Raw genomic sequence first — 20,301 nt, 5'->3', positions numbered from 1 at the left:
CACAATATTTCTAGATCCACATCAGCTGCGACGCCCATATCCAGTGTCGTCACTGTGTTCATTAGACATATCTGGCATTGGGCGGGGCTTTCTCACCGGCTGGTCAATATGGGCCATAGGGGCCCGGAATCTCCAGTTCTCGGAAACTAGCGCATTATTCTTGCGACATCAAAAGCTGAGCACTGTTTTTCTGATCTACATCAGTTGCAACGTTCATATATGGTAGCATTCTGTGGGTTTTGTAGCCATGTTCACCGTTTGGCCTTCATGATCCCTTTTGCTAGGCTTACCTGAGTGTATCAGCTCTTGTGACATGGAAGGTAATCAAGAAGCCGAGTGCAAATGAACGATCTACAAAGCAATCTCGAACACGGATGTCTTTGATTTCATCTCGATTCTGAATAAGGATCGCGGTGCTATTTCACGGTGTAATCATGGATGTCTGTCAGTATCCATCAGCAGCTGCGCACTCCTGTCGTGCCTGTTCTGAAAGATATCAGATAAGCACGTTTTGTCACTTCTGCATCGCATCCGCATGCCGCATGAAAACCTATTTTCATTTCTATAGACCGGATTAAATATTACGCCACCCAGCGCCTCTGTCTGCTTGTACAATTGTGGAACTGGAAACGAACAGTGACCCCACCCTTGGAAGACGTCTTCGGTCTCACACATCTGTCAAAACGCCAGTGGCGCACGCGTCCTATCTGCACCCGCATCACGCTACCTGAATTTGCCAATCTCTTGGCCACAGCAGAGAAACGAAACGAGTTGGGCCATCGGGCATGTATGTTACCGGTGAGACCGTGGTCTTCCTGACGAATGTGCTCAACTTCAATATCACATGCAGATTTGGGGATGCTTCCCAGCAGCCCTGGTATCGCACCCCGGGGCCCGTTGAGCAGTGGACATTACAGAATATGATATGCATTTGGAAACCCCCGGCTCTGCTCACTCCCCGGCAACAAATAATAATAGAAGCTCTGAGCGGCAGATCGCGACGACTTTTGAATCGATTATGAAAATAATTGTGAATCTATATCTATGACAATTTTCAGTGCATGGCGGCGCACGTCTCAACCACGTACGAACAGACACTGGACCTTACGCAAAGCACCGACATGATCATAACGACAGGCATAGGACATGGACAAATATGATATTCATAATATTAATTGTGATGTCTGCCGTTTCCCCAGTTTATTGGTATAACAAGTATACATGGTTGCTAGCAGTAGGGGGGGCGTCGGGCTTAAAATGAAAATATGTGCTGAGGTAATTTATGTTATCTTAGGAGTCCCGTGGCCCGAAATGGAAGTGGATGATGCTCTGAGCCTAAACCATGTTCGGTGTCAGTTGGCGCGTAGGGCGCGGAGTCAGGCTCCACCATGCAAACTCTCTCGCTTATCAACTACTGCCACACCAGTGGCAGCTTCTACTTTTCATGATCGGCGTCTTCCTCAAACCTCTACAACCCTTATAGTGCTTAAATTATCATCAAGAAGATGATCTCGTGCTCTGCTCAAGACCCGTGAGCGCGGGAGTCGTGACATGATAAAGAGAAATTGTTCTCAATATGAATGTCAACTTGACGCTTACTAAATGCCATCTAGTCTCTCACTGAGTACTTCTTGTCAACGACACATTTTCCCTTGTTGCCGGTGAATTTTTGTTGACATCTCTCTGGCCTGCTGACTGGATCTGCAAGTGACTAGAGGTTTCCCTGGTTCAGCCATGTCCACTTTACAACCGAGTCTGCGTTCATACGGAATGCCTTGTTTCCGATTACATGGTACGTCAAGTCAAGATGGTATCATGTATAATATTATTATTAATGAGCGCATTTTCCCCGCAATAACCAGCAGTAATATCGCCGCGTACTTATTTGCACAGTTGACGATTTGTCTTTTTGGCGTATTCTTCAATCACGACCCTTCCTACTCTCCTCCCCAGGATCCACCCTGATCCACTCCATTATCTAATACGTAATGGTACCCGACCCGACCTCTGGGATTGTGTATTATTACGGCCGTTGCCGCGGCGACTGCTTCCGCTACTTGGGTCCTGCTCAGATGATAAATTCCCCCGTTTCACGGACTTCATACTACCCTGACTTTATGTATTTACAGCCAACTTCACGGCGTGACAGCTCGTTACTCACCCCGCGACTATGGCACCTCACGAATCCAATGGACTTATCAAGACTATTTCTCCCTCACAATACATGTTTTCAAACTCAACTTGGATAAATTGGTGCAAAGCAACTGATATATGTAGGTGAATATGATATGCTGTGGATCGGCAAGTCAGCTGAAGACCGTTTGACTGGAATTGCTAACAAGGTTGAAGAGATACTCGGACATACTTGACCTTGACGCGCTGAGTCCATCAAGCCTCCCATGGGCGACTATTGGAAGCTTTGGGGCCGCCAGCGTGACTTCCTTGTATCATGCGCCACTTGCTCCTCTTCTATACCGATTTCAGCTAAACATAGGCCGATGTCATCATTTGGCAAGCTGATCATAATCCTCGGACCTACCATTTGGCAGTTTTATCTAGTTTTATAATACCGATTCACGGTTTTCACTGGGCCGACGTGTCTAGCGCTCGCCTTGGTGCTAGAAACAGAATTCTGAATCTCACGTTCTGCGTGCTTCTCAAGTTCTTTGTTCTAGATCATGGACTCCTGGTTTGCAATTCAACTCGAAAGGCAAAAAGGTCGATCCCTTGGGGTACACTGCGGGCTTTCACAGGTGGAAGGTTACTACGTGGCACGCAACAAGCTTGCGATAACGTTGTCAGAAGGCCGCATCAAGCGTGCGCTCGATGTTGCCCACGTTCGGCTTGAGAATAGTCTATTTTGAGTTTGGAACGGTTGGCTGGGGTGCTGGTACGGATTCTTATGGTACAACCGAGGTGGGTTTCCTGCTCTTGTTCGCGGATGGCATACCAGTTTGTAGTTGAGAACCTGATAAGCGGAAATAACTTTTTCTTCAATGTCGTTCTCGCTGGACGTGCTAATTTTCCCACTTCTTCGGGTCATCCAGGGGTACCAGGCACATCCATCTTTGGCATCGCAAAATTCTCGAACTCAGGTCTCGAGGGTCATCAAGCGATCACACAGGTGCTTATGTACCAGAGATAACACATTTGTATACACTATAACCTTTTAAATATCCTGGATCAACAATCAACCATGTCATAGTTTCGCGGGATTCGACCACCTAGGTTTGCGTCTCTGCGGAAGAGCGAACGGAAAGAACACGTCAATTTGATTTTAAATGTCATAACCTGTGCAATATACCTCCGAGAAAGCCGCCAGGCCCTCCTGGATTAACGTCAGAAAGGAAGAAGGATGAATATTGTATACTCCATAAGACAAGTATGACGTGACGTGACGTACCCTGATATTCGCGCCGTGGTACAGGCGTTTACTCACGAGACTCATTGAGTGAGTTTGTACAGCTTCTTCGAAATGGTGTTTCTGCGCAAGTACAAGACCTTCCTTTGAACTCTGTACGGAGTCGGGGGAGTTCATGGTGATCTGTCGTGCGATGTCCAGAGCAGTAGGTACAACGGCCGACTTTTCGACGACGAGGTTGACACTGCGGTCCGGAAGTATACGCATGAGTGTCAAGAAGCTGTCTCTGTGACTGGCGGCGATTGTAGGCTTGACTTACAAACGAAATCTGTCTCTAGCTTGAATGGCAGTGATGGTATTTCCCAAGAGCAACATCTCAGAAGCAAGCTACGCCCCGAGATTTTCTCAGTGAGCGGAGATACCCTGTGAGTTTATTCACGCCGAAGCGATACCTGATGTCCCGCAACTCTCCCTAACCTGGGAATAACTGCAAGTAAAACGAATCACCGATCAGTAAAGTTTATAAACATGCCCGCCCCCCGCTTCGGTTTTCCAAAATAATCGACGAGGCCAAGGCTGGAAATGGAAATAGGAAATGGAATGACTGATGCGGCATTTGCTCACCTCCTTGTGACGCTAGTACACCACGCTTGACTTCGGGAAGTGCGAACACGGCGTCTTCGCTTGCGATGACCATATCGCAATTTAATATCATTTCGACACCGCCACCGTAAGCCGACCCGTTCACTGCGGCGATCATAGGCTTGCACGAAGTATGCCGACGCGAGATAGATGCAAATCCGTGCACGGAAGAAGCCACACTTTCTTGTTCATTTGCCGTGCCACTTGACTGATTGTGAAGCCAGCTGAGTGTGAAAAATGAAGGGTCGAGGGAATGAGGAAACAAGAGGATAGCAGAGCATTCTCCTATACTTACGCCTTCAAGTCGGCTCCTGCACAGAAAGCACGGCCTTCGCCCGTTACGATCACTACCCTTGGAGTACGAGGTTGAATGAGATTACCGATAAGGTGGATGACGGCACTCACCACAGAGAGGGTTCCTCATCAAACCAATTTAAAATGGTAGCTATGCTGGTGGTAAGTCGAGGTGTCATGGCGTTGAGGTGCCTCGGACGGTTGAGTGCCATAAGCATGACATGTTCTTGAGGGAAAGACACTTTGAGTTCTTCCGAATGAGAAGGCGGGTGCAAGGCTAGCGGGTCCCAGTCGGAAGACATGATATGAAAACCGTTTGTGGGGGGTACAAGCACAGGATTTGGCGATAGACACGGATGGAGTCGGATTGTCGGCTGCCGGATTGGCCGGGGATGGGAAAGATAGAGGGCGCTTAAACATTTGAAGCCAAGGTAATCCAAAGAAATCACCCTCGAATTCAAACCGAAATTCGAGGGCTTGGACCAGAAATAACTGTATACGATAATATTTCTCGAGGTCACATGGAATTGTGATATTACGCCGACAAGTACGACGGAGAAGGTCGAGTCGGACTCGGACGGCCGAGTGTATGATGGGCGTAAGGGCGTCGTCACATCTTCAACGTCAACGTTCGTCAAACCCTTGTTCCATCTCGCTTCACGATAAGCTTCTAAATCGTCATACTTGCGGATAGTTCGGCGAAGATGATAGAGAACAGACAGGACAGACACGTTTTTTAGAGCCGTCCCTTGGATCAGATTCCGCGATCAGTATTCTTCTCTAAATCTTGTCCAAATCTAAGACACTTTCCCTTCTTCCCCACACCCGTCAGCGGAACAACCATCAGAGCCCGAACGACACGTGTTCCTCCGTATAAGCAACGAAGCATCATGGGTATCCACGTGGGACTTGGAGGAGGTGGAACCGAGGGAGTGACTTCATTTCCGATGTAGCTTGTTGTTCGGCCATCAGTATATGCACGCCATGTTACAATGAATGTGTACCATCCGTTTGAGACGTGTTACTGACGTTTCAGCACGGTTTTCGGTCCGGCAAATAATGATGGTTGTTGCAGTAATAAGTCATACATACAAGGAATACGGCAAAACTGTGAGCCTAAATTATCCTGCCGCCCCGAGGAATCCGCATACACAACCTCCTCCTCCCTCCCTGATCCTACAACTGCGGTGAGACCTCGACGACTAAAGTGCTTATGCACGGAGTATAGATGTATGTTGATACAACAGATGGTATCGAAGACAACATGGATGGATGATGGGTGGATGATGAGAACAATTGCCTAGGATGAGACATTTGAGTCACTTGACAATGTGAAACAATAAGAAAGATGACTTACGAGCAAACAGAATAAATATAGTCAAAAAAGTGTGATTATTGTGTGCTCAGCGGAATGGACAGCTTGGGGAGTGGGATCCGCGCCAGCCACAGTGGCAGCACTGAGGTGCATTGAAGTTGAAGCAGGAGTCATCATCTGATGAGATGCGCATTGACACGGGAGTGGTATGAGAGTGGCGCGTGCAGTGATGCGAGTTGGATGATGATGATGACTCGTGTTCGAATGATGATGCAGTCTTGGAAGACATGTCAAGAGTAGAGCCAGAAGCGTGCATTGTGTAGTAGTAGTAGTAGTAGAGGAGAGGTTGGTTGGTAGGTTGAGTGATTTAAAAGAAAGAAATTTGCTCCACCTTTTATGCGTTTTCATTGTGGCAGCCGGTCATACTTCCGTTATCGGCTGGTAGACATAGACAAAACGCATCCGATGGGCAGAGTATACTTGCGGGTTGTGGCGTCACTGATGAACCAAATCTGTAATCAGCGTAGAACAAAAAAGGAAATCAGGGAACCTTGGAGAAGTTCAAGCCCATGACCCCTCGAAGAAATCAACCAGTGCCCCAATCAAGCATTTTCGTACATCAATTTCCTTGAGCGCTCACAGCCAGGGCATCCCATCCACCACGATAACCTTTCGAGGCCATGTTGCACCGGATCCTTGCTTTCGGGTCCCACCTGTCTTTTTGACACGATAACGTACTAAGTACTGGAAGTCCATCTATATCTAACTCAACTTGGACATGTTGCTTGCTCAAGTCACACAGCAATGGCCCCGAGATCTGGCAGTGTCTGTGGCATGTACATACGCACAATTTGATTGACAATTTACATTTCAATCTACAAAGCCATGTCCTCGAGAATACGCACGACGCTCACACGATCCGGCACCCGTTTAAACATCTCCCGCTAATCGAGGAACCAACCCACCTTGTTTTCAACGTGTCCCCACGGCACCGCATTCCACGACCTGTTCAACTACGTTTAAGACGTTTCACAGCCGGAACACCAATGCTATACCAGGCAACATACTCAATCCCGATCGCGTGGGGCATGAAGACAGGAACATGATGTGACCGTTCCTGCATAGCGTTATATTGGCAATCTCGTTATTATTTGACCGATCGTAAAGACAGAACTCAACTGTCAGTCCTTGAAGCCTGTATTATCGAACTTCACAGGTATGACTTCATCAAATCAGGAATTTTTTTTTCACGTACCAAGCAGAATTCTGTGCAAAAACCAAGAATTTTTCGTTGGCAATGCCGTAGGCCCCAAACTTTCATTGCATCGGACTTCTAGAAACCGAATAATCCTACAAGATCAGTTATTCCCCCACCGCGTGGGTGGCTAGGTTGAATGGGGCTATGCGCACTTATGAATGAATCGGAAAGTATTATCATGCCCGCATATACCAAAGTCTAATTCAGTGGATTTGGTTAGCGCGTCAGTTCGCTCAAGGCACCCACAGACAACCACCTCATGTTGGTTTCCAAGCAAATAGATCATAGATCCCATGTAATATTCCATATTCCAAATGCCAGCACAACTTTTGGAGATATCATTCCTCAATCTGTCCATCAGACCACTTGAAACAACCAAAGACAAACTTGGCACCGCACTACCACTAGTGGCATGTAGCATCAAACTTGCCTCTCTACACAGCCGGGTGAAATTTAGACCCGCAGTGCAGGTTACCCAGGAGGAATGACACATGTAAACATACCACTTATCGAAACAGAAGGCAAAACAAGGTTCCGGGGCGATCGGTCATCATGCCATCAAGCCTTCTCAGGCCTTGAAAGGCACTTTGCACCGGCTATAATGCGTTAAACGCGAGGTCTTCCCAGACTTCCTCTTCAACCCCGTTCAAACATCCCAGAATAACTTTGATTGTACCACCGGCATTGTACTATGAGCGATAGATATGATAGCCAAGGGGGATGTGACTTGAGCGGCATGATGTAAAAACGCATGCTGCACCGATAACGAAAAATATTGCGTACATTTTACAAATGTTCTCGATCCTCATCACTTGACAACTATCGCATGACGCCCTCCACTATCCTGATCCTCCTACACCACCTTTCTTCGGCATCTCAGCATACCACTCTGGAATCTCATTAGCCTTGGGAATGGCTCGCTTGCGAAGTTCTTTGATCTCCCTTTCTTCTTCCGCATCTCGTTGTCTTCGGCGCTCCTCTTTTGCTCGTTGAATCTCCTCTTCCTTTATTCGCACCATTCGGTCAAATTTCTCCCTCTCTCTGGCGCGAATTTCGGTGCTAAGGGCTATCGGTGCTGCGGGTACTATCGGGACGACGTGTTCCTTACGCCATGCAAGTGATGCTTGGTGGGCCTCGTGTAGTACCTTGAAATCGGGCACAGGATGCCTTTGTCGGAGCCCCTTCTCCATATAACCTTGCTCGCTAGCCGCAAGCTTCTCAAACTCAACTTTACGGGCTTCAATGCGCGCGTCCAGTTGGAACGTAAACGCAATAGGCTTTGTGATGTTGGCATGTGGCAACGACATGCTCTGTGCGTCCGAATATCACAGCCAACAATCAGCCATGCAAAAATAATATTGTATGAGCGCACATAAGATAGGGATTCCGTTAATTAATCACGTACCGTCTTCTCAAGAGGTGACACACGGCCAGGTTTAGATGATCCTAACTGCTCGAGGGGTGACGCAAGGCCAGGTCTAGATGGACCCAACTGCTCGAGCCCCGTAACTGCCGCATCTTTCTTACTAACCGCATCAAAGTGGACCCGGGAACTACCCGACGTTCGGCATTGTGACACGACCGCGCGACTAGAGACTCCCTCCTGTCCCTGAATATTTTTGTCTTGTTCCTTGCAGATCGTCTGGTTGCGCAGCGACGATGATGCAATCGACGTAGACCGCACCTGGCGTTGGAAGTTCTGTCTGGGTTTATACTTGGTTCGCGCGCTTGGAAAATTTGACGTCGGACACCGCGAATTCCGACTGATAAGCATTGCGCTGGCATGTGTATGGTTCTTCTGAATAGATGGCCGAAGAACTTGGCTAGATGACCTTGCCGAGATAGTCAGGCCACCCTTGGCCTCGGCGCTTGATGCCAACGGTTTCACCTTGAACTTCTTGCTGCCACTTGGCTGTTGGGAAGCGGAATGTTCCTCAGTGGCCGGGCGCTTCCTCGCCGGTCTCATGGGTGATAGCTCCTGCTTTCCCGTGGATAAATGGCCGGGGGAGGCGCTAGCTCGTGGGTGATACTTCTGCGGTGAAATTTCTGAAAGCCTCAATAAGTAATCATTACGACTTGAAGTGTCCGGTGAACATGGGGCATGCAGAATGTCGACCGCAGGTGAAGGTTGAGTTTCGATGTATTCTTCCGTTCTAGCAACACTAGTACCCGTACCTGCCATGAAGGAATTTTCGGTCCTGGGATCATAGATGCTGGGGAATCCAAGTGATGGCATTTCCAAGAAAGGTGACCGGAGATCATGTCAGATCGAACCATAATTCCCGATTGCGATCACAAATATATAGAAGGAGAGAAAGAAGGAGAGAAGAGCACGCGCGAGGTACAACTGGTCAGTTCCGGTGCAAATGCAGTGAAATGCGTATCAGCAGACATACCTAATCGATGACATTAATTTTTGACTGTAAGACACGAGGCGTTCAGCCACCCTTCCGGTCACGCCTTGGCTGGCGCTTGAGACCATGTGATTATCACCACTCATACCTGCGGATGGAACTTGGAATTCGGCATCTATGGCCACGTTTTCTGACTCAGACATCCTCATAGAAGACGACTGCACAGTCGGTTCGGCAATCGAAGTTGGACCAAGTTTGTCAGCGGTAGACATAGGGATCCTGCTGTGCGTTGCTAGCTTCGTGTTACGGCCCCCTTCTATCGCCTACCACAGAATGATGAGCTCATACTGATTGCGAATGGGAGTTAGCTTACAGAATTGATAGTTGTCCTCGGCTTTAACTTTGAATTTGGTGCTGCCGTAACATTTAGCATAGGAAAAACAGAAGATCGTGCAACCGCTAGTGGCTCCACGTGCATTGGGATATTATAATCATCATTGAGGGTTCCCACTCCTGCGCGTAAGGAGTCCAGGCGCTCCTCGGAAACGGCGGGCCCGTCTAGTACTATTTCCTTACGTCTAGATGGAGGGCGCATCATTTTGTTCGCCTTGGCAGGGCTCTGACATCTGGACCGTACAGGTCTGCAGTCAATCTTCTGGGGTGCTAACGAACTTGGACTAGGTGATCTTGATAGCGATAACAGTTGCGAGGCGGCTTTCGGTGTAGCATCACCAAGCTTCAATTTTCCGCGGGCTGGAGTAGGAGCAATGGTGGCGAAACTGGCACCACCGGCTCCGCGCAAAAAATCAAGATCACTGCTGTCATCTGCAAGCAGAAACTCCGCGGATGATGAATCGGCGGGGATCTGGAAAGAAACAGATGTATCCAAGAGGTTTGGTAAGTGTCTTATTCTTTTGTCTGTGTTGGCTGTTGGCGGCATGGTGTGTGCAGACTTGGAGGGTGTTCAACAGTTCCAACTTGCTACGTCGGAGAGAAGGAGAGGGCGTGTGAATTATTTCTGACGCGTCAACAACACGTGCACTTGATTTGACGCGACTGTGACAGCCACAATAACAGCGAGAGTGACAGACCGTCACGGATATACCTAATTGGTGTCAAATGCAAACGCTCCTGCAGGTTTGCTTCAATCAAGCAAAATCTCCCGCATCAATACTATTTAGGGTATACATATAACGGCCTCCAGGCCTGCTCTGACATTCCAGCCCATCCTAGTGAATTTCTTCTCAGTCCTATCAAACAAGTAAAACTTTCCAACTCAACCGTGACATCCTCATTTGTCTTTTTTCAGCCTTGAAGATACACAGCTCTCGTCGGTGTTCTCACATTATTATGACGCCATCTAACCTATATCTAACAAGCACTGCCGCCTGTTCCCGGGAGGACCATGCTCTTGCTTTCATAGCCCATTCAAAACCGTCTCAGGTCTTAGCATACGTCAAACGCTCCAAATCTGTAACTCAATCTTTTTTTGTATGTCGGACATTACCACGATGGTTTCCCACTCCATGAACACGTCGAGGCTTAGACTTCCCAATGGGCCTAACCAACTTTCTGGCAGTGCTTGACATTCTTTTATTTCTAGACGTTGTCTTGGCCTGTATCCAGTGAGTAACCACAACTTAATGCCAACGTTTACATCTCGCCTTGAATCTTCCTTCCCCCAAGCCCTTATCCTGTCGAGATTGGACGCTGAATCAATATCATATCCATACGTCCATTTATGCACATTTCCCACCTTTCCCCGCATCGTGCCACGACATTCCCACATTTCAACCATATGTCTGCTGAGCGATGAGTATTCACGCCCTCGATAAGTGTTCCCGACTTTGCCGTTCCATCACCTGTTCGAGACTTCTGTTTCTAATATGCGATATCACCGCGTCGTGGTTCGCACGCGCCAGCAACTTCTTTCACCTTCCTTTCTCTACGAACGTATCTTACCCCGCAATACAATTCAAATGCTTACCATCCTGTCACCTCTTCGGGTAAAATGCTCGCGGGTCAATCTTGGTCCGCCGATGTCGCTGACTGAATACAATGACGATCACTAGGCTATCTTCTTTCCGGAACCGTACTCCTTTCCAACTGCGTGGTACATTTGTCAAGACTTTATCCTCCTTTATAACTTCGCTTGGATTTCACCGGTACCCTCGCACGTCCCCTTCTATGTGTGGGTAATGTGACTCGAAGGGGAATCGGTGAAGGAGTTTGACGCTGGCAGGTTATACATCGTATGGTCACTTGCTCCACCCAGGCACCGAGATTTGACCCCAGTCATGAGCTTGCTCTCGATTCAAAAATAGTTCGATATTCGCCTGATTGAGTCCAAGTGGTGTCAACACTCAGAATTGTCTGGATTCAACGTGCGAGCCCGTCGTGAGTTCGAACGGCTCGTCCTCGGTCCGCTAGTCAAACCCGTGGGTTAGCAACCGAACTCTAAGAAACATAGCAAACTTAGGGGAAGGTAAACGCAGGGTCGAGTGTCATAGACAGTCAGGAGCTTGTAGGATAAGGATACCGTGTGCATTCTGTCTAGTTCTTGTCTCTGCATTTGACACAGCCAATTCGAGCTTCCGGCAGGTGACAGATCTGACTATACTGCCTCGTCAAAGAAGGCTCGACCAATATTATATATAGTACTTGTATAATCAAATACCCAAACCTTCCCGTGTACACCGCGTTTGTTTACATGCGATCAAGAGGGTGTCTGTCTGCTTCGCTTATGTGAATATCCAGCTGGTACTTCCCGATCTCAATTCTTTCTTCTGGCGATAATCCATCGGGTGACTCGTCCCGCACAAGTTCGGAGAGTGCATCCAAAAGCTTCTTTGCGAGAATAGGGAGGTACCCACGCTCGGTGTTTGTATGTCCACCTTGATATCATACGTTCAATGACGAGACTTCCGTCACGCGTAAGTCAACTCACATAGCATGACGTACCGACCCCTTGCGACTGCTCCAAGGACCTCGTGCTGCAATCATCGTTAGGAACGTAAGAACGGAAGAGGAATCTAACCATACATGTTGCATTTCTCCCGTGAAATACACATCGGCGTCAACTCCTGAAAGTAACGATCCCCCGGCACCAGCGCAAATTGCGACCGATTTGATTGATTTTTGAACAAGCGGCCGTCCTACGTCAACTGTACGTTCATGATAATCAGACATTCGTGATAGGCACGGGAGATGCACGGTAGACCTTGTGACAAAACAAGATGCTTCTTTACTCTCTGGACAAGTTCCTCAATAGGAATCGGTTCATCAAGCGTCACGATCCGGCCGGCACCACCTGCTTCTCCCTTGACTTCTCCCAGGATGTCGACTTTTCCAGTAGCCTTTTGGAGACCCATGACGCCTTCTGCAAGCCAGTCGTTGATACCACCCCAAGTCGCATCGAGGCTTGAGTGAGGGCAGAAGACTGACGTCCCTGCGGCGGAGAGCTTGAGCAGTGATGCTTGCAGTGGGTTTGCTAATGTGAGAGAAGTAATGGGTTGAAAGAGGGGTGGATGGTAGGTTATCACTAGTGCTGTAGGCACTTTTAATGTCTCCTCGAGGACAGCAGTGGTCAAACTAGAGGACCCTTGTCACTACAGATTGCATGTTGATTGCGAAGCAATCCTTGTTGATGTGTTCCACTTACTCGATCGTCAACACCACGCGCTTTGCGTCGGACCTTGGAACGGGAGATTCTGTGACACTAGATAAGTGATACCGAGCTTTGATGCATCATGATGGGGTATTTACCTATGATGAGGCCTACCTGCCAATCAGATGTTTCAGATCACCGTATCGGATGACGTCGCTGGTGAATGGTACAAACTTTATCCCATGATTCAGCGAGCCGGAGCGGTGCAATTCGTTCCAACGCCTTGCACACGCTTTTCACTACGATGGACATTCTTGCAGAGTGTGATACCCACACTAGGTTATTTAAAGACCAACCTTGAACAAGCACGCAAGCAAATCAGGTTGGTTACTATGTGATCCCCGTCTCCCACAATTAGCGGGAGCTTTGCATGCGTGCGAACTTATTAGTTCAGCTGGAATTCTTTGCTTTCACTCCCATCTACACATCGTTCCGCGCCTCCCTCTAGTCTGTCTTTCATCTTTTTTACCATCTAAACGAGTCCTCCTTGCATGCGGTGTTGTGTTTGGTATATCTACTGGCCTCGTTTGAAGGTCAGTCTCAAATCTGTCGCATTGTCTATTACAAGCTGGCTCACCATTCTACAGGCCGCATCTGTGGTAAAGCTTCCGTTCCGCACTCCCCGGGCGCCTGTCGAACACTTCTGTCCTCCTGACCTTGTTCCTCACGATATCACTGCTTGTCTCTTTATTAGTTCCAATATCACACCTGTCACTTTGAAAGTTACAAATCGTTTTGCACCTGGTCAAACCTATCGCCTTTGGTGGCTATGTCATATTCGATGTTGGATCAGTATCTGGTGTGGCTCTACTATGGCGACAACCATCATCTCTGCTGTGCTTTACCAGTGTGTTGGCGCTCGGGTCAAAAGCCACGTGTGGACCCAAGGCCAACAGATCCTACATACTTTTCCTAGGGCATGCTCCGAATTCGGCTATGTCAGCCGCTTCTCTGCACATTTTAAATCACTCAGCGTTTCACTGTGTGTGGGCGCTGCTTGTTTCCTATGCTGTGTGCACATTTGTGAATATCATCTGTACTGGTATTGCAAAAACGTTGTGCCGTCTTCCACCTGCGCCTTATGGGGTTTAATGTTCTCCCGATTCCACTGATGTCACTGTTAACTGAATAGCTCGGCAACAGTTGCACAAGCTTCCTGTTGATACCCTGTCAGAGTCTATCCGTAGGCCGTCGAGTAGCCAATCCCGCGTTGAGCGCTAGCAATTGCTCCCGTACTAAGGGTGCATGGTTGTCCGCATTCGTGCATGTGCTTCGTGTCTGCAGGCTATGTATGCATATATGAACTCACGCATATTTTGAGTGATGTATACTATGGCTTGCCCTAGGCCTCCAACTTATCTGGCTCGCACTATTTTCTCGATATTATTGAGTTTGAGTGGCTGAGGGTGCATAAAATGGGGCAGAGCTGTATATAGCACACTAGCGGTCAAATAACTGCACGAACTCACGGTAGTTGGTTGAAAATATAGCACAGTGGCCTGCACACATAGCAACCTATACAGCATGCCAAGGGGATTTGCGACAAAAGTTCGTACGGCGATCAATACAAGTCCTAGCAAATAGTAGAAATCGGCCGACCTAAGATTGGGAAGCCAGGCGTGTGGATATGATAAGCGGCGACTTTCTGACTACCGGGGTTTGAAGTTGTTATTACTGCCTGTCACCTGAGGACACGCGGATTGCCGGAGGATGGATATGTTCTCTCAAATCTGCAGAGCTGTATCATCTAGACTTCCCTCCTTTTCTAGTTCTGTTCTTACATCAAGGGAATCCAGAATGAATCCGAAGGAAATCCAAGAATTTGTTGAAGTAATTGACGCTGCTTGCTTCCAGGTCAATGCCACCTTTCACTGATGTCATACCTTCACAGAACGGCCTCAAAGACAACGGCCTCGTTGTCTTCATCCGGACTTCGCCGCCTTGTTACTACTGCCAGCAAGCTCTCCGCTTCCTGCGAGAAAATCCAGATCTCAATGGTAAATCGATCGAGTAGGTGAAACCCTTGATCGGGACGCCCGCCATCTTGACAAGTCCGCATAGCCTTAGTGAAACCGGGGAGCAGCATGCTATTATCAGCTACCTTGGCGGCCTCCCGGGTTCTTCAGCCACGTTCCCTCGGGTTTTTGCTAGTGAGTTACGAATCATTTGGCTTGTCGGTGATGCTGATGTCGTGATCTTGCAAAAGACAAGAAGTTGATTGGTGGTATGCAGTTATATTTTTGGTTTGTATTGCGTGAAAGCTGATTTCATCTAATTTTTCTTCCAGGCTATTCCGATTTGGAGGGCTTGGGTGCATCTGGTGTAAAGGCCATTCTCCAGAAGGTGTAAGGTTTTCATGAGAACCGTGGGTCAATACCATGACAGTTCCGACTCGGAGTGATTGGTTTAGTGATGTCGTACAAGTTGAATCATTCGATAGAATTTTCAGACAGAGGCAATGTATCTTGAGGATTGACATATCATGTACGAGATTCATATTATTGCGAGCCACGAGTACTACGATCTCCTCGGTAATGAGTCATCTTGGACCCTACCAGTCTGACCTAACACAAACACATGACAGTCGATACGCTAGTAGTCATCCAGGGTCTTATATTGCACATGGAATGCCAACTTGGGCACATGCTGATAAACATTTACTAAAGATTTTTTGTAAGCCTCCGAATCACATTTGCATCATCAGTCCATTATTCAGACAACGGAGTAATTGAATCGTAAATTAGAATTCTATCAAGTGTCGCTCGCCAAGATCAATTCGGTTAATTTGCTGGTCACCATCTCCAATGGGTTAAACTCGCGCCTGCCTTGGTCGATACACCGCGGGTCAAAAGAAAATCACTTACGTTCTCGAGGAACGCCCTGGTGTATCATCCCGATGCGGGTTATCTATGTCGTATTCAGATATGAGTGGCTAGCGCAGACCCTTATGACGGCAGCCCTAGCGTTGCACGCTGCAAGGAAAGTTGGGGGAACAGGGTTGATTTTAATCAGCACGATAGGCTCAAACGAGATCGAAGAAATATTTTTACCAGCTGAATAATACTCGCGCGTTCTGTCGGCGGCAGCATGTTGATTTGGTCTGGCGTCATAGCTATGACGCGCATTATCATGGCCTGTTTTTTTGGCCCGTCAAAATATGCAATACTGTAAAATTGGGTTTTTCGCACCTTTTGTTCCTCGGGAATCGATGCCAGGGCATCTGGAATCATGCCACCGCCTATGGGGGTTTGTTGTGGCGCGCTATATCCTCCTTGTATACCATATTGAGAGGGCGCCCCATAACCGAAATTTTGCTGTGGAGCTTGCCCGTGTCCATTGGGATAATGAGGAGGGGTAGGTGTATGTGATGGCACGTGCGGCGGCGTTTGTGACTGTGGCGTTGGTGTACGGTACTGCTGGAGGTGGGGTGGGATTGCAGAAGCAGGCTGTATGACAGGCGCCGTCGACGGACCTGCATTCTGTTGTTGCTGTTGCTGGATCGATGCTGAATAGGCCGTGAGTGTTTTCTGGAATCGCCGGTTCATCAATCCGGTGGTTTCCATGTGGTAAGGGCGAGTACAGCATACCTGCAGGACTTGGACGTCTACAGCATTCATTTTCACCATCAGACCAATGAGAGCATACGCGATTTGTGGCGTGGATGCGAGGATAGCGCGTGCTTGCTCTGGAGTTGTTTTCTGGAAGTCGCGTGATGAGTTGATGGGTGTAGTAGTTGTTAGCACTGACCTTGAGCGTTAGAAGCAACTCGGTGAGCTGCTCTTCTTGCCCAGACATCGTATTCTAGGAGGCGCGATGCAGCGCAACTGGTAGGTCAACTCACTTGGCAACAAGTTGTGGCTTCTCTGATGACTAATAAGCGCTTCGAACTTTTGAAACTGCCAGCTGGCTGGCAGGGTTGACAACGTTGACAGATTCACCACTGCCACTAGACTAACTACCAGTACTTACTGTGGTTTCGACATTTCACACTTTAGCTTCAGTTCTCAAGCGGTGGACTGCTTTTATGATTTCATCTTCATGGCCACTTTCTCATCGGACATCTTGCGCAAACTTGCTAGATTCTTTGCACTCTTGTTAAAATCTTCACTTCGTCGAGCATGCTATACGTTGCGAATTTTCTATGCCCTGCTCCGCAGGCTAGGACACATGTGTATTCGCCTCGGCCATGATACCTCCTCAACTAGAAGACTTCAAGAAGAGTTGCGCCCTGCAATATGTTCGAGCGGCTTACCTACGAGCCATACACTCCCGACATATATCAACCAGCCTGGTGACCGACCACGCAGTACGCTCGCAGTACAAGTGGACATTGCATCTCCGCAGCATCCATTGTACTCGACACCACCTTCACACCCCAATTTCAGAGACGACTCCAGCATAGGGACTATAGATGATATTCCAGCATCAAATGCCAGCTTTGATAGTGGACTACCTCAAATCGTGAACACACCAGACGAGCCGCAATTTGTCTTCTCGGGGCATGCCGCTGCGCCACCCAAGCCCATCAAATTAGTACCAATCATACCGACCGACGTCAAACGCTATGATAGAAACATCAAAATGTAAGACGGTCACTCATTCTTAGAGCGATGTTGACGTAGCCACACTGCCACGGAAGGAAATGGGCTGAACCGAACTGCTTCGTCATCGCTCCGAAAGACAACAAGTATGTGGAGTATGTACACGTTCACCGACAGTTTCTGTGTCCCATAATACATGTATCTAGGGAGGTGCAATATGGGTGGCGCGACTTTGTGCACCCGGAAGGTCCCAGAGTTTATTATCACCACGAGACAGTTAGCACGTGCCCCTAGATTGATTGCCCAAAATGCTTATACACTTTATAGAGAGTTTTCACGGATGCAGACATGCGCCTAGGCAAGATGGATTCGAAGAAGCTCCTGGGGATGGCTAAAGCCCTCAAGGATTATGCAAAGAGTCAGCCAGACGTACAGGCCAGGATCGATGAAAGAACAGAATTGGTGCTCGAGCTTAACACCGAAAAAGGTAATACTAATATCATCAATTCTTGTGGCTACTATTTCGTCGATCACGGGAAGAGGGTGATATTTTGGGCGCATTCATATACTTGCGAACCCCATGGTGAGATTTTGTTCAACGTCAAGGCAGCCAAGAGACTCAGTCATATAAGTGGGTGGTTCACTACTATTTGGATGACCCTTAAACACCTGCTTTTAGAGTATTCATTGGAATCGCAATACTGGTCAGTACTCTCCAAGGGATCGGTACGCTCCGTAAACAGATATTTTCGATCAATTTCACTGATTCGCACGCAATAGCGTGTTGGCGACGCTGACAGTCTTCTAGGTATCACTGCGAGCTTTATCCTCACAACCGATACCTTTCGAGACAAATATTTGAAGAGCTGAGGGAAATCATTGTTCATGCAAACGCAGGCAGGCTACATGATTGCAACTTAATGAAGAACGGAATCTTACGATCATGATAGAAACCATCACCTCGGATACATCACTGGCCCCTTTTGATGGCAATGAACTAGCCAAGATGCTGGATCTAATGGACCGTGTTGAGGGTTAGACTTGCTCCGTGTATTTTAGACCCAAACTAAATGCTGAACCAGGCAGCATCGATAAAATGCATGCTTATTCTGTGTGTGTTGTAGGCGAGTTTTTTTTTTCATGGATGACAACAGTATATTGATCTACTCTTTACAGCTCGGTTCATGAGATTGTTCAGTACGGATATATCCTTCGATTCACGAAAAATACTAACAACGCTCAGCCAAAGTCAAATACACAAACTTCTGCGGACAACCTGGCGTGCGCGTTGACGCCGACAGGTCCATCTATTACAAAGAGGGCCACGAACGCGAAACACTCATCTTCAGGCTCCTCAACCTAATACTTTGGTATGGGCCACGTAAACACTATAAGCGTGTACAGAGAGTATGGGTGGACGAGATCATCAATGCCCCACGCTGGAAAGACTTCATCAACCAACTAGATAACGAGTGGCTGGGGTTCACGATCTATGTAAGTGCTTGATACATCGAGTGCAATCGAAGACTTAGCATCGCTGGAGTCCACTGTTATGTTGGCTGTCGATGTCAGTTTCCTTGCGGTGCCTGGCATCATCGGTCCCTCCTTAGAGACATCGCCCGTTATCGCAGTATACATGTCATCTCTTTGTTCTGCAGGTTCGCTTGTGGTTGCTGTGTTACTTGTCGACCAAAGCAAAGACTATCAGACTGCCGAGGACGGGGTATGCGATCTTTTTTTAAGTTTAACGAATCTCCTTGATCACACATGCAGGCTTTATACATGTCCCTGATGACCAACGGAATTCCTGGAATTGAAAACTTGGCATTGATGCATAGCTTGCCGTATGCACTCCTTGTATGGGCGTATGTCCTAATTACCCGGCGTATCAATCCCAGAGTTCTGACCTTGGTATCTCGTCAGGATGGCATTCTTCGGCCTCGCATTGTCTATCTTCATTTTCAATACAAATGACGTTGTAACGCGCGCGACGATGATCCCTGGATGGACAATAGTCTTGATACTCACGTTGTGGCCCACGATGTGGCCTACGATGAACACTCCTGTCGGATGGCTACTGAAATTTGTGAAATCCTTGCCCCATCAGTCAGAGCGCGTCGTCCAATACCTGCGTAGTTCAAGACACCCAGAATTGGACCAGATGTTCATTGGCGGGACCAACGATCAAGTTGCGTAACCATGTACACATCCGGAATGTGCCACTATGCTTCCTTACTCTTGCACCGCCGATGTATTATATATCTGTGGTTTGGTTGGTAGGCTTACAGGATAAGTCGAGAGTATATATTAGTATACATCCTCCGAATTCTATCGCAGCTACATGGTTTCTCCGATCTTATTCTATGCATAGGGTCTCAACTGGTGTAACTTCATTGAGCTCCATCGATCGATTCATCATTTACGTGTGGAGTCAGCAGATTACGAGAAGAAATAGTTCTCGTTTCAAATTTCGTTATAGCTATTCCATAAGCACTAACTTGAAACACCCCGTATATACTTCATCAGCTATTATTTATGTAAACTCAATCTAAACGGGTTGGCCACCCACTGGGCTGTCTTTAAAACTCTCACTCTCACCAACGGCATCTTTATGGACAGCAGGACGTACTACAAAGCAGACGGTGGGTCTTCAGTACATCTTGGTAAACCCCACGATTCCAAATATCATACTATACAGTCATCGAAGCCTTGATCCCGAAGAAAGATTCCACCAAATCATCTGTATATTATGTCAAAATCCTTGTAGAAGGGCATCCACCGCTGAAGACCAATGAAGTGGCTAGAGAACTTGATGGCAGGGCTGTATGGAACAAACACTTCATGTTGTGAGTGTTCAGTTCTTCATACA

General features: G+C 47.8%; 7 protein-coding genes across 7 annotated transcripts; 2 read left to right on the top strand and 5 right to left on the bottom strand.

Annotated features, from left to right (window-relative positions):
* Positions 1–3,031: 3,031 nt before the first annotated feature.
* Positions 3,032–4,926, bottom strand: F5147DRAFT_699198 (ClpP/crotonase-like domain-containing protein). Its single transcript, XM_041437605.1, has 7 exons — positions 4,409–4,926; positions 4,299–4,355; positions 3,986–4,227; positions 3,814–3,848; positions 3,681–3,748; positions 3,404–3,605; positions 3,032–3,328 (listed from the first exon to the last, which is right to left on the bottom strand). The coding sequence occupies exons 1-7, from the start codon at positions 4,597–4,599 to the stop codon at positions 3,278–3,280; spliced, it is 846 nt and encodes a 281-aa protein (XP_041291957.1). The 5' UTR covers positions 4,600–4,926; the 3' UTR covers positions 3,032–3,277.
* A 774-nt stretch (positions 4,927–5,700) lies between these two features.
* F5147DRAFT_578324 (uncharacterized protein) lies at positions 5,701–5,901 on the bottom strand (the record flags this gene model as incomplete). Its single annotated transcript, XM_041431434.1, has 1 exon — positions 5,701–5,901. The coding sequence occupies one exon, from the start codon at positions 5,899–5,901 to the stop codon at positions 5,701–5,703; it is 201 nt and encodes a 66-aa protein (XP_041291956.1).
* Positions 5,902–7,373: 1,472 nt separating this feature from the next.
* F5147DRAFT_699187 (uncharacterized protein) lies at positions 7,374–9,183 on the bottom strand. Its single transcript, XM_041437604.1, has 2 exons — positions 8,276–9,183; positions 7,374–8,180 (listed from the first exon to the last, which is right to left on the bottom strand). Exons 1-2 carry the CDS (start codon positions 9,104–9,106, stop codon positions 7,710–7,712), a joined length of 1,302 nt encoding a protein of 433 aa, XP_041291955.1. The 5' UTR covers positions 9,107–9,183; the 3' UTR covers positions 7,374–7,709.
* A 2,492-nt stretch (positions 9,184–11,675) lies between these two features.
* F5147DRAFT_699179 (NGG1p interacting factor 3) lies at positions 11,676–13,407 on the bottom strand. Its single transcript, XM_041437603.1, has 7 exons — positions 13,066–13,407; positions 12,990–13,005; positions 12,886–12,934; positions 12,445–12,815; positions 12,267–12,388; positions 12,172–12,217; positions 11,676–12,118 (listed from the first exon to the last, which is right to left on the bottom strand). Exons 1-7 carry the CDS (start codon positions 13,141–13,143, stop codon positions 11,931–11,933), a joined length of 870 nt encoding a protein of 289 aa, XP_041291954.1. The 5' UTR covers positions 13,144–13,407; the 3' UTR covers positions 11,676–11,930.
* A 1,101-nt stretch (positions 13,408–14,508) lies between these two features.
* On the top strand, positions 14,509–15,445 carry F5147DRAFT_699170 (uncharacterized protein). Its single transcript, XM_041437602.1, has 5 exons — positions 14,509–14,721; positions 14,783–14,901; positions 14,953–15,041; positions 15,098–15,115; positions 15,179–15,445. The coding sequence occupies exons 1-5, from the start codon at positions 14,602–14,604 to the stop codon at positions 15,238–15,240; spliced, it is 408 nt and encodes a 135-aa protein (XP_041291953.1). The 5' UTR covers positions 14,509–14,601; the 3' UTR covers positions 15,241–15,445.
* Positions 15,446–15,538: 93 nt separating this feature from the next.
* Positions 15,539–16,760, bottom strand: F5147DRAFT_699169 (uncharacterized protein). Its single transcript, XM_041437601.1, has 5 exons — positions 16,639–16,760; positions 16,479–16,589; positions 16,080–16,418; positions 15,942–16,025; positions 15,539–15,863 (listed from the first exon to the last, which is right to left on the bottom strand). Exons 1-5 carry the CDS (start codon positions 16,684–16,686, stop codon positions 15,837–15,839), a joined length of 609 nt encoding a protein of 202 aa, XP_041291952.1. The 5' UTR covers positions 16,687–16,760; the 3' UTR covers positions 15,539–15,836.
* Positions 16,761–16,833: 73 nt separating this feature from the next.
* Positions 16,834–19,893, top strand: F5147DRAFT_219074 (uncharacterized protein). Its single transcript, XM_041428658.1, has 13 exons — positions 16,834–17,474; positions 17,531–17,587; positions 17,639–17,708; positions 17,760–18,063; positions 18,112–18,136; positions 18,241–18,329; positions 18,383–18,466; positions 18,515–18,556; positions 18,609–18,629; positions 18,676–18,926; positions 18,976–19,155; positions 19,206–19,297; positions 19,356–19,893. The coding sequence occupies exons 1-13, from the start codon at positions 16,930–16,932 to the stop codon at positions 19,627–19,629; spliced, it is 2,034 nt and encodes a 677-aa protein (XP_041291951.1). The 5' UTR covers positions 16,834–16,929; the 3' UTR covers positions 19,630–19,893.
* The last annotated feature ends 408 nt before the right edge of the window (positions 19,894–20,301 follow it).

Source organism: Suillus discolor, assembly GCF_016758755.1.
Source record: "Suillus discolor strain FC423 chromosome Unknown F5147scaffold_33, whole genome shotgun sequence".
Lineage (NCBI taxonomy): Eukaryota > Fungi > Basidiomycota > Agaricomycetes > Boletales > Suillaceae > Suillus > Suillus discolor.
This window is presented reverse-complemented; position numbering and strand designations above follow the sequence as displayed.